At 40.9% G+C, this 12,358-nt stretch overlaps 1 protein-coding gene across 2 annotated transcripts in view; it reads right to left on the minus strand.

Moving 5' to 3' along the window:
* The window catches only part of GIGYF2 (GRB10 interacting GYF protein 2), a gene marked incomplete at both ends in the record, with an annotated part of 106,643 nt that overhangs the window by 39,299 nt on the left and 54,986 nt on the right, over positions 1-12,358 (minus strand). The window contains 5 exons of one of the 2 annotated variants that reach the window (XM_080689774.1): positions 2,680-2,839; positions 4,063-4,259; positions 7,660-7,848; positions 7,926-8,088; positions 8,181-8,398. In XM_080689774.1, coding sequence (XP_080545900.1) covers positions 2,680-2,839; positions 4,063-4,259; positions 7,660-7,848; positions 7,926-8,088; positions 8,181-8,398 — 927 coding nt within the window. The remainder of the gene's footprint in view (positions 1-2,679; positions 2,840-4,062; positions 4,260-7,659; positions 7,849-7,925; positions 8,089-8,180; positions 8,399-12,358) is intronic. The other variant, XM_080689773.1, reaches the window with a different exon arrangement.

Below are 12,358 nucleotides of genomic sequence, written 5' to 3' on the forward strand. Positions count from 1 at the left end.
GACAGCCTCAGTAACTTAGTGAGACTCTCAGCAACCTAGCAAGGCCGTTTCAAAACCAAAACCCAGACCGGCTTGGGGTGTAACAGAGAGGTAGAATACCCCTGGGTTAAATCTCCAGTACCAAAAAACCCAAACAAACGTACAGAGTCAGATATAAATCAATCTCTCTTTCTCTCTCCCCCTCCCTCCTTCCTTCCCTCCCTCTCCCTTCTCTTCTTCTCTCCCTCTCGATTGAACCAGAGGCATTCATTCTACCTTTGAGCTACACCCCCAGCCCTATTTTATTTTTATTTGGAAACAGGGTCTAAGTTGATGAGAGTCTCACTACTTGTTGAGACTGTCCTCAAATCTGTGATCCTCCTGCCTTAGGCCTCCCACGTTCTGTGATTACAAGTATGTGCCACTATCCCCAGCTAGGTATAGGTATTTTATACTGAAAAGTACGCAGTATTAATGAAAGAAATAAAAAAATCTTAATTGTTGGCATGTTTATGGATTGGAGGGCTCAACATGGTAAAGATGTCAATTTTCCTCAAATTTATACAGATATTTAATTATAACTATAAAAATATTTGCAAGTATTTGGTAAATACAGACATTATTAAAATTTATATGAAAAGGCAAAGAAGCTAAAAATATAAAAGTGAACCTGGACAAAGGTGGAAGAAAGCAACTTAAGGGAAGAAAGACTGCCTTGGTCCAGAAGCAAAAGGATATTCACAGGCAAAACCAAACAGGGAGATGGGCGTGGTGGCCCACGCTTGTAATCACAGCATCAGGAGGCTGAGACAGGAGGATCGCAGTTCCAGGACAGCCTCAGCTACTTAGTGAGGCCCTTTGCAACTCAGTGAGACACTATTTCAATATAAAGAATAAAAAATAGGACTGAGGGTGTAGCTCGGAAGTAGAATGCCCCTGGGTTCCATCCCCGGTACTAAAAAAAAAAAAAAAAAAAAAAAAAAAAAAAAAAAAAAAAAAAAAACCCACACACAAAAACACCAAACAGGAAAAAGTGAAACAAAAAGACCTGACTTAGAAAATCCCTGCCTTACATAAAAATTAACTCAAAATTAATCATAGAGTTAAATGTAAAACACAGAACTTATGTGAAGAAAAATGTAAGAAAAATCTTTGAAACCTAAAGCTAGGCAAAGAAATCTTAGATTTCAAAAAGAGCAATCCATTAAAAAAAATTCTATTTAGTTTCATTAAGACTTTTTGCTCTGTTAAAGATTATTGTTAAGAGGATGAAAAAAAGCTGGGTGTAGTGACAAACAGCTGTAATCCCAGTACTTCAGAGGCTGAGACAGGAGGATTGTAGCCTCCGCAACTTACGGAGGCCTTTGGCAACCTAGTGAGATCCTGTTTCAAAATAAAAAGGACTGGAGGTATATCTCAAAGGTAGAATCCCCCTGGTTCCAATCCTTACCATCCCCCTAAAAAAAGAGAAAAGATTGGCAGAAAATATATGAAAACCACCTATCTGTTAAAGGATATCTTACATTGGTAAAAATCTGGCAAAAAGAAAAGTCCTGGATAGGCTGCACTGACAAGTTCTACCAAACACTAAATACCAATTCTCAAAAAATTTTCCAAAAACAAAAAAAAAAATCAAAGGGTAGTTAATATTTCCTGTCATTCTATAAGCCCAGTATTATCCTGATAGCAAAGCCAAACAAACACACCACAAGGAAAACACAGACTCAAATCCCTTTTGAACACAAATGGAAAAAATCTGCAACCAAAAATTGTAAACCAAATTCAGCAGCACATAAAAAGGATTATCTACCATGACCAAGTGCAATGTATTCCTAGAATGCAAGGATGGTTCAACGTATAAAAATTCACCAATGTGATACAACACACTACAGGATAAAGGGAGGAATAATTATTTCAATTGATGCACAACTGAAATAAGTTTGATAGAATTCAACAATTTTTATAATAAAAAGCCAACTAAGAATAAAAATCTACTTCAATATACTAAGTTATATGTAGAAAAACCACAGTGAACATTATATTCAATGGTAAAAAACAAAACCTAAAAATAAATTTAATTAAAACACACATACACACACAACCCTGCTCTCAGGTATTATACTAGAATGTAATAATAAACAAATATATACAACACCAGGTAGCAATAAATGCCAAGAAGGAGAAGAGCACTGGGTGTGACAAGTGAGTGTTGAAGAGCGGTCAATACATTAGTGCAAGTTCACAGGGTAGTCAGTAAATGCTGTCCTAAACGGGATGCTAACACAGTAAATAACTAATTGCAGGTTATAAGCAAAGATTTTTAAAGGCAGAAATGAAGAAGCTATAAATATCCTTTACGGCGTTCTCTTCCATTCTAATCTAATTTATGCACCATAGAAACCTTCTAAGAGATTCATCTGTAGTACAGTACTTTTCTCAGACGCTTTTTAGTAGTTTTTAGATCAACTTTCTGAGACCATATTTCCAAATTTAAAAAAAGTGAGGAGTGTAGTTCAAAGGTAGAAAACCCCTGGGTTCCATTCCCAAGCACCAGAGAGAGAGAGGAGAGAGGAGAGAGGAGAGAGGAGAGAGGAGAGAGGAGAGAGGAGAGAGGAGAGAGGGAGGAGGGGGGTGGGGGGAGATTTGATTTGGAAATAATGGCAGACAGGTCAGCATCTGAAGCAGACAGGAACAGCTTACCTTGAATTTCTCCCTGAGGATCTTTGTAATACCACTTCTGCATTGCTTCGTGCATCAACGGAATTGATACTCCTTTAGCTCTGTGCTCTTGTAGTTTGGATGCCAATCTCTCATCATCTAGTGCACTGTCTTGAAGATAAGCTACCATCTTCTCAGCTTGCTAATAAAAGAAAAACAAAAGTCAAGGAAACGATGATCCTAAACTAATACTTACAAAAATAATAATGCCCATTTTTTTTAAACTACTTGATTTCTGAAAGACACTATTTAAGGAACATAACAGGCAACAACCCAATTCTCCCGAGAACACTAAAAAACAGGCACTATCCCATTTCCAGAGTAGGAAACTAAGGCTCAAAGACACTTGAGTTTTTTCCCAAGGTCTCAAAATTAAGCAAACTGAGTGAGATTGAAATAGAGCCGGGTATGGATCAAAGCCCAGGTTTCTAATCAATACAGTAATTAGTTTTAAAACTAATAAGCCATCGGTCAACTCTAAACTGCATGAACTATAAAATAAACCTGTAAAAGCAGTGATATTAGCTGGGTATGGTGGCACATGATTGTAAACCCAGTACTCAGGAGGCTGAGACAGGAGGATCGCAGGTTTGCTGCCAGCCTCGGGTACTTAGTGAGGCCCTTCGCAACTTAGTTAGACCCTGTTTCAAAATAAAGAATAAAAAATAGGGTTGGGGGTATAGCTCAGAAGTTAGAATGCCCCTGGGTCCACTCCTCAGTAACACACACACACACACACACACACACACACACACACACACACATGCACACCAGGACTATTAATAAAACAAAAGGCTTAAATACAATTGCAAATAAAATTTTTTACAAGCTTTATTAAGATACTGCTCCTCTCTTTCTTTCTTGGACATTTCCTGTTTCTCATCATCCTATCCTTAAAAAAAAAATCTTTTGTAGAAAAGCAAGCTATAATTTTTACATATAACAGTGCTATCCACAATCTTAGAGAAATTGAGAAACATGAATAAAGATATTAATATACTGAGACTTTTAACTATATTCTTTGTCACACTAGAGGGAAAAAAAAAAGAACAAGACACAGTGACCATCCACAGCTGCTGGTATTTGCCATTTTTGACATTCCATTAATGTCCAAAAAGAAAAGTAAACAGCTAAGGGCAACCTTAGAAGAGCAAAAAATAACCTGACATGATGACTACTAAATAGCAGAAATTTATAAGCATGAAATGATTTGAAAGACAATTATTCATGCAAATAGATACTAAATAACCAAACTTTTCCAGTACTTAAAATCTAGTGTGCAAAAGTTCTACATCTGAATGTTCATTTAAGACTTTCTAATATTTATGGCAGTCTGAAAGGAGACAAGAGTAGCATAATTTCTACCTGCTGCAAGTGTTTGAGACCCTCTTCATCATCTGGCTCCGTAGACACACTGCCCATCCCGGGAGCACCAATGGCTGGTATGTCAACTGGCTGCGGGGCAGGACCAGGAGCAGGAACAGGAGGTGGGAGTATGAGAAGAGGAGAGGTTGTGTCTGGGGGAAGCTGTGTCAAGGGTTGTTGGACATCAGGAACCATTTCTAGAGGAAAAGAATATAGAGCAATAAAAATCTCTGGAAAAAAGAGACTCTAATTAATGCGAACTCTAAATCAAGTTGGGCAGCCTGCCGATTTGATCCAACAGAGCCATGGACGCGGTCGTTAGCACGGCCACTATTTCCTATGAAGTGCAGTATTTCTCCCTAGAATGATAGTACTCCTTTCACAAGTGGCAACAGATAAAGATTAAAAGGCCTTCTAGCCGGGCATGGTGGCCACGCTTGTAATCCCTGCGCTAGGGAGGCTGAGACAGGAGAATCACGAAGCCAGCCTCAGCTACTTAGTGAGGCTCTCAGCAACTTAGTGAGACCCTGTTTCCAAATAAAATATAAAACAGGTCTGGGAGGGTAGCCTGGAAGTAGAAGGTCCCTGGGTTTCACCCCAGCACCACAAAAAAAAAAAAAAAAAAAAATTAAAAATAAAAGGGCCTTCTACAATGCCTACTTGTGTCGCTAGAGCATGTATTCACCAGTTATAGGTTAGGTTGACCCTCTCGGCAACAAAGTCAATATAATTTCTTCTTCATGTTTCTTCAGATAATAAAAAAGTTATCAAAGCAACCAAATCTTCTCAAAGATATGTCATATCTCATCAAAACACTTATTTAAATATCTGCAATAAGCTGGGTGTGGTGGCACACACCTGTAATCACGGTACTTGGGAGGCTAAGACAGGAAGAGTTCAAGTTCAAAGTCAACCTCAGCAACTTAGTAAGACCCTGCTTCAAAATAAAAAATTAAAAATAGGGCTGAGAGTGAAGCCCAGAGGCAGAACATCCCCGAGTGTAATACCCAGTACTTAAAAAAAAATCTGTAATAACCTCGAATAAGTACCTATTTCAAATCATAAAGTTAATATAATTTAATACAATATTTTACCGAAGACTCTATCTGAATAGTATATAATGACCTCACTAATAATAAAAATTACAAAAGGTGTTTTGTCTTGGTTCCTAGTTTCATCTAGTCAGTATGCAGGCTCTTAAGAAGGAAGCTGGGGGTACAGCTTAGTGGTAGAGCACTTGCCTAATATACTAAAAAATAAATAAAAAAGAAAGTGTGTGGGGGTGTAATCAACTACAACTGCAGTTTCTCCCTTGCAATCTTGTTTGTTCAATAGCTTCTCCAAATTTCTGTGCCTGTTCATCTCACTTTGCCTGTCCTTTTTAAAGGACAGTTCATACATGCTGCCTCCACTTCCCCACACCCACACCCACACCCACTGCAGTGTGACTTTCATTCCCCATCTGTCCAGCAAAGCTCCTCTCAAACACAAGCAGTGGTACAAAGCTGTCTAACTCAACCGCTTTTCCTCATCCTCAGCACCCACTGTTGGCAGCACCTGAGACCACCGGCCTGATCCTAAGCAGGACTGTCTCCGTCCTGCCCCCTACACTCGCTCTCCTGGCTCTACCTGTGCCTCGGGAGATCTTTGTTCCCCCTTCCTCCACTTGCCACTAAAACCAGGAACTGCCCACGGCTTTGTTCTCAGCCCACTCTTTCCTCACCGGCACCCAGTGCGTACAATCTCTTAGATTCTTATTCTCTTCAATCCTGTACTACTCCCATCCAGCCACAATACTCACACTGCTTTCTGGCCATCTCTAATTAGCTTCTCATTATTAACACTTCAGAGCCAATGACCAAAACTCTCTTCTCCACCCTGACAGCAAGCCAATGATGAAGTCCTATCAATTCTGACCTTTATGTGTGTGGTACTGGGGAATGAACTTAGGGACATTCTACCTCTGAACTACATTCTCAGCCCTATTATTTTATCTTTATCTTGAAACAGGGTCTCACTAAGTTGATGAGAGCCTCAGTAAGTAGCTGAGGTTGTCCTCTAACCTGCGATTTTCCTTTCTCAGCCGCCCAACCACTGGGATTACAGACATGCGCCAACCACGCCCAGCTTCAATTTTGACTTTTAAATCTTGTCTGCCACCACCTCCCTTTACAAGGGTCACTGCTTACAGCAGGACTGCTCAGGAGTCTTAACAGGTCACGGTGTAGCTCATCTCTTCTACAGCCAGCTATCAAAGCTCCAATTAGGGTTCCCGCTGGCCTCCTCCTCACACCTCAGACCACATGGAATAAAAAAGGACTGATTCTTTCCCTGCCTCAACCGCCCCACTGCCTCACCTCAGCTTTCACTGCTGCCTGCAACTGGAATGCGCTTTCCCAATATTGCCTGGACCTCCAAGTTCCCTCACCATTCCAAGATGTGTTCAAAGACTACCTGCTTTCTCAAGCATTCAAACAGTCGCCAACAGTGAAGCTCTATCATTTCTGCCTTGCATTATTGATATATGCATTAATTAACTCCCTACAGACTATAAATCCAGAATGTTAACCTTTAGTGCATGAAGATTTCTCAAAACACACATGGTTGACCTTGATCCTAAAATCTCCTAGAGTAAGACTTTCAGGTATGTTCATTCATTAAAGTACAAGGAATCCTGAGGCACATCATAACTGAGAAACAATGACAATTCAAACAGGTCTCAAAAGATAAAAATCCCACAGTATCTAACATAGATTCAAATCCTTGAACTCATTTAGCTTTGTGCAAGACATAAAAGGCTGAAAAGAAATCCTTGGTTCAAAGCCTCAAACTATTCTTCTATGTGAGAGAAAAATGATCTTTTTACTATAAATATATGAAAGAGTGCTGGCTGTTTAAGAAACAGGAGAAAAGATGACAACCTAACTTGGAGGCCTGTGGTAAAGCTCAAGCATAGAGAAAAACATGAACACAGAGACCAGGGCACAAATTAGGACTTAAAAAGCCTAAAGGCTCACGAGCAGAGTGTGAGGGAAACCAAGAAGCTAGCATATAACTTGTGTGTGTGTGGAGGGCGGGGGCAGATGCTGCGTCAGGTGAGGTCCTCTAGGCCATGTTAAAGGCTGTGGATTTTTAGGGCAAAGCAATCAATTAAACCATAAACATCAGAAATATATATGAAGGATGATGGGAATAAGCACTAATACTGCCTAAAAGGGTATATGAGCAGTTAAAATTGATACAGTAATGTTGAAGGAGATATTTTATAAGCTTATTTTCTAGCAAAGCTGATAAAACTTCCAGATTCATCTATGTAATCTTTTGTCTTCTCTTGGAACAATGGCATTTTGGTGTGATGTTGGGCACACAAATATCATTATAAGAAAGAAGGTTAAATGGTATGGAAATCAAACCAGTGCAGAGGACACCAAACACAACCTCTACGTGAGGCCAGGACAGCACACTAGGAAGTGAGACTCCTGAGCACCACTCTCAGAGTCTAACTGTGCTTCTGAGGAGTCCGTATGTGGGGTATATTGTATGACTGGGTTCACTAGCAAAAATCATCTATTGCAGGTCTTGGAGACAAACACGTACCGCCCCCTCTGCCGGGCACTTTGGCTGATAAGCTATTTTCCGTCCGACTCTCCTCCTCAGCTTTGTCCATTTGCCCAGTTTTAGCTTCATCTTTCCTTTCAAACTGGGGTGCTTCCTGAGGCTGCTGGTCTGAAGGTGTACCTGGTCTAGCCGATGATGATGACATCTGGGGGACTTCCTCACTAGTTTCTGGAATGCAAAGCAATCTTAAATGAATCTAGAAGGTTTGGGGTTGATGGGGGTGGGGAAGCAAAAATGGACCATACCAATTCCTACTCTATCCACTTTCTCTCCTTCTTTCTTTTTTGTTTCATCGGGTTCTTTGGCCTCTTCATTATGGCTGCCCTCAGAGTCAGAGCACTCCTCCCCCTCTTCCACGGGTCGGAAGTCCATTTCCTGCTCTTCAGGAATTGGCTCTTTCTGCACTTTCTGTAGCAAGAAAATAAAAGCAAAGGTCAACAGCATACTTGGCTTAGGCAGAAGGTCAGGGCCTGCCATGACACTTACAGAACGTTTCTTACCTTTAAGGACAGGAATGCTCCAGAGGAGTCAAAGGTGCCCATTTCTTCTTCTGCGTCCTCTAAGCACCACTCAGGCAAGCTGTCTCTGTCGTCGTCTATGCTCCCACTGCCCGAGCGCACCCGCCGGTAGCCCCGCTCATCATCCCGATCTCGAAAGTCAAACTCAAACCTCCGCCGGCGCTCCATGTGCTCCCGCCAGCCTGCAGAACGAGGGCCATCTGAGGTGAGGAGGACACGAACCTTAGAGGCTTTATGACAGTATCTGAGAAAGGAAACCACGGGGAAACTGCAACTGGCAGCATATTCAAGTGGACTGATCTAGTAAGGAGAAAATTAAGCAAATTTCAGAGCTCAGAGGACTAATCCCAACACTAAGTGACAATACTTCCCCTTCATTAACTAGCCATGTAAGATGGTCTAAAATTTAAGACGCATTTAAAACAAAGCACACTTAAAAGACACTTCAGTCGAAGCACGCACTTCTAGTGAGCTTCAGGTGTCTGCGTAGAGTGATGAGCCGTTCACGTGTCCTACTCAAGCCAGCACTGGGTCGTCTTCAAGACTGAAGACCAGCCCCTCTATCAATTCAGAACAGCAAACTCATCGTGCCTACTTTTCAGTGCCAACTTCTCATTTGTAATTTTGATTCCCAACAAAAAGTCATGGAACTACTGCACTGACAAATCATTAAAGATTTTATATGTCCTGCTATCCTAATTTTACAAGTTAAGAAGAATCAAAACCTGACTGACAGTAGAAGAAACTGGTGCCATGGCAAAGCAGAGGTAGAATTCAGTTCTGTGTCCTCTGATGCTTTTCCCCACAGTAATGTCACTCCCTGCCCCCCTTTGTGCTCATTTCTTAACTCTCCCTAGAGTTTTTATTTCTATGTATTACCCCCACGGGCATTCTTAAATCCACCCCAGCATACTATTTATTGCTTCTGCTTTCCAATAGAAAAAGAATGCCTAAGAATGAAAGATCCTACTTATGGTTTTGATTTTTTCGTTGTTGTTTTTGTTGTTTGGCGGTACTGGGGGTGGAAAACAGGGGCATTTTAATGCCAAGCTACAACCCCAGCCCTATTTCTTATTCTTTATTTTTTGAAACAGGGTCTCACTGAGTTGCAAAGAGCCTTGCTAAGTAGCTGAGGCTGTCCGCAAACCACGATCCTCTGGTTGCTGGGATTACAAGCATAGGCCACTACGCCCAACCTTAAGGTTTTTTAAATTAAATTTATTATTATTTTTTTAAAGAAAATCCTTGTTAAAGTCAGTCAAACCTGAACATAAACATATTAAAAAGAAGGGAGGTTTATTTTATTTTTTTGTGGTACTAGGGGTAGAACCCAGGGGTTTTCTACCTTCCGGGCTATACTCCCAGACCTATTTTATATTTTATTTGGAAACAGGGTCTCAGTAAGTTGCTGAGAGCCTCACTCAGTAGCTGAGGCTGGCTTCAAATCTGTGTGATCCTCCCGTCTCAGCCTCCCAAGCGCAGGGATTACAAGGATGGACCACCACGCCCGGCTCAGAAGGAAGGTTATTAACACCACCTTAGAAGGAAGGAGAAACACCAAAAAAAATGTGGCCCAAGTGAAATGTTCTTACTACTGAGGCCCAATTTGCCAGGGCCAGCAATATAAAAATCAAACTGAAAAACAAAGGATACAACATTCAGATGCCAAGTATAGGTAGCATCGTAGAAAGACACCAAAAGATACTGCCACACCCCCACTGCTACTTACAACAGCAAAACACTACTTACTACTTTCTATGTGAATAAATAAATTTTATACCTAGATTGCTTAAATGTAAACCCAGAGCTATTACTCAAAATAAGCCTTCCTGATCAAATGCTGAATTCCAGCGTCCTCGGTCCACTAGCAGCATTTCTGAACAGTCCAAGTATGCACCGCGATAGGAATCTCTCCTTCCGGGCACCTGGCTCATGTTTCCCTCTTACTGTTTCCTAAGTTCAGCTCCCAGAGCAGATGCCTCAGCGTTCTCCATGTCCAACTCCAGCCATATCCAGCTGGGTGGGAGGGAATGTCCCTCCTTCTCTCCCTCCTCCCTACCCCCACCCTCTCTGGATTGATACAGGGGCATTCTACCTATAAGCCACACATCCAGTCCTGTTTTATTTTCTCGCTAAGTTGCTGAGAGCCTCATTACTTGCTAAGGCTGGCTTTGTTCCTTCTGCTTTAGCCTCTCAAATACTGGATTACAAGTGTGTGCCACTATGCCCAGCTTGTGAGCCTTACTACATTCCAGCCAGGCAAAGTACTACCCGCTTGTAAACACAGCTACTCAGGAAGCTGGGAAGAAGGACCATAAGTTCAAGGCCAGCCTGGTAAACTTAGAGAGACTGTGTCTCAAAATTTAAAAATAACTTTAAAAAACTTATATTCCATAATTTTGTTGTCTTTCCAAGAGTTAAAACAATCTTACTAATGAAACTAAGTGTAATAGACATGGCAAATGAGGTTGACTACTGCTTTATAGGCCTAACATCTGAGTTAAAAGTTGGACACTATTTCAAAAGATAAAGTCAGTCAAAATAATATTAAAAGCTTTACCCAAATTTTTAAAAAATCAATTATAACCGAAGAAATGTTAAGGGTTAACCTATAACAGCTATAAGCAGACTAAACGTTCAATATGCTGAGTTAGAAAGTAAAAGATCCTCCCCCCCCCCCCAGTACTGAGGACTGAACTCAGGGGCATTCTGCCTTCGAGCTATACTCCCAGCCCTATTTTTTATTCTTTATTTTGAAACAGGGTCTTACCAAGTTGCCAAGGGCCTCACTAAGTAGCTAAGGCTAGCCACAAACCTGTGATCCTCCTGTCTCAGACTCCTAAGTACTGGGATTACAAGGGTGTGCCACCATGCCCAGCTAAAGGATATTTTTTTTTGAAGAATATATGTTAAATTTTTGGGCCTCTATATCTTTATACCCCCAAAACTGTCTTTTAAGAACATATGGATAAATAAGTATGGTAGTGCACACCTGTAATACCATCAACTAGGGGGGACTGACGCAGTAGGATCACAAGTTCTAGGCCAGCCTGGGCAACTTAACAAGACCACTTCAAAATAAAAATAAAAAGGGCTGGAGATGTAACTCAGTAGCAGAGTGCCCCTTGGGTTCACTTTCCAATCCCCACCTTACATATAATTACTTTTGGAAGAGTGTTAAATTGGTAACAAAATTGATAGGAAAATCAAATTAGGAAGAAAAAAGATGAAGAAAGACAATACATAAGCAAGTGCGAAGCGTTGGTGAAGGTGGGGGAGGGCAACAGTAGAACACTAAAAGTTTCATTTAACTGCCTTCAGGAGACTTAATATCTGTCATCTGGATCCAGAATCACCGTCCACCTCCCAAAACATTCACCTTGTTTGTTTCTGACCAGCTGGAATTTCTCTTCTCTCTCAGCCCAGATCCTATCCATTCTTCACTGAATGCTTGTTGGGAACATAGTCTACAAACCCTTCTGCTTACAGGCAAGCTCAGCAAAAATTGCCACAATGGCTTGAAGAGAACTATATAACTTTGGTTGCTCGGGACACAGAGTGATGAGAACTGCCTAGATCTGGTGATGTAAACAATGCCCACTGATGACAGAAAACCTGACCACGAGCAGCCATGAAGAGACGTATAAACGCATCACAACCATTCCCAAAGATTAAATTCTACCTATCTACAACTTCAGAAAATACTAAGAATGCCTGTTATAATGCTTACTCAGACCTAGGCTAGTGGTTTTGCTAATAAACTGCTTTTTCAAACAAAAACCTTTAAATTATTATAATTTACTTATGGTAAGGTTCTTTGGAAGACGGTTGTTAATATTATGCACATGAAGTTCACAGGGCCGATACACACTTCATATGCTTAATTTCTGCATGACCCGCGACCCAAGCACAGTTCATCTGATCATCATGAGGCATGGAGTCAGCACTGCAGAAGGGAATGGACTCTAACACAGAGCTCCAGTGTCTTCAATTACCAGCAGATCTCATGTCCGAGGAAGAACAGTTGGGAGCATTCTTAAGAACCCAACAGAAGAACCTAAAAACTACTCATCACTACTATTCTCTCTTATTTTTCTACAGTTAGAGGGACAAAAGAATAAACTGATGACTATTCTCTGGCCTGTGTTTAAAGTTTTTTT

The sequence above is a fragment of the Muscardinus avellanarius genome (assembly GCF_963383645.1).
Source record: "Muscardinus avellanarius genome assembly, chromosome: 2".
Classification (NCBI taxonomy): domain Eukaryota; kingdom Metazoa; phylum Chordata; class Mammalia; order Rodentia; family Gliridae; genus Muscardinus; species Muscardinus avellanarius.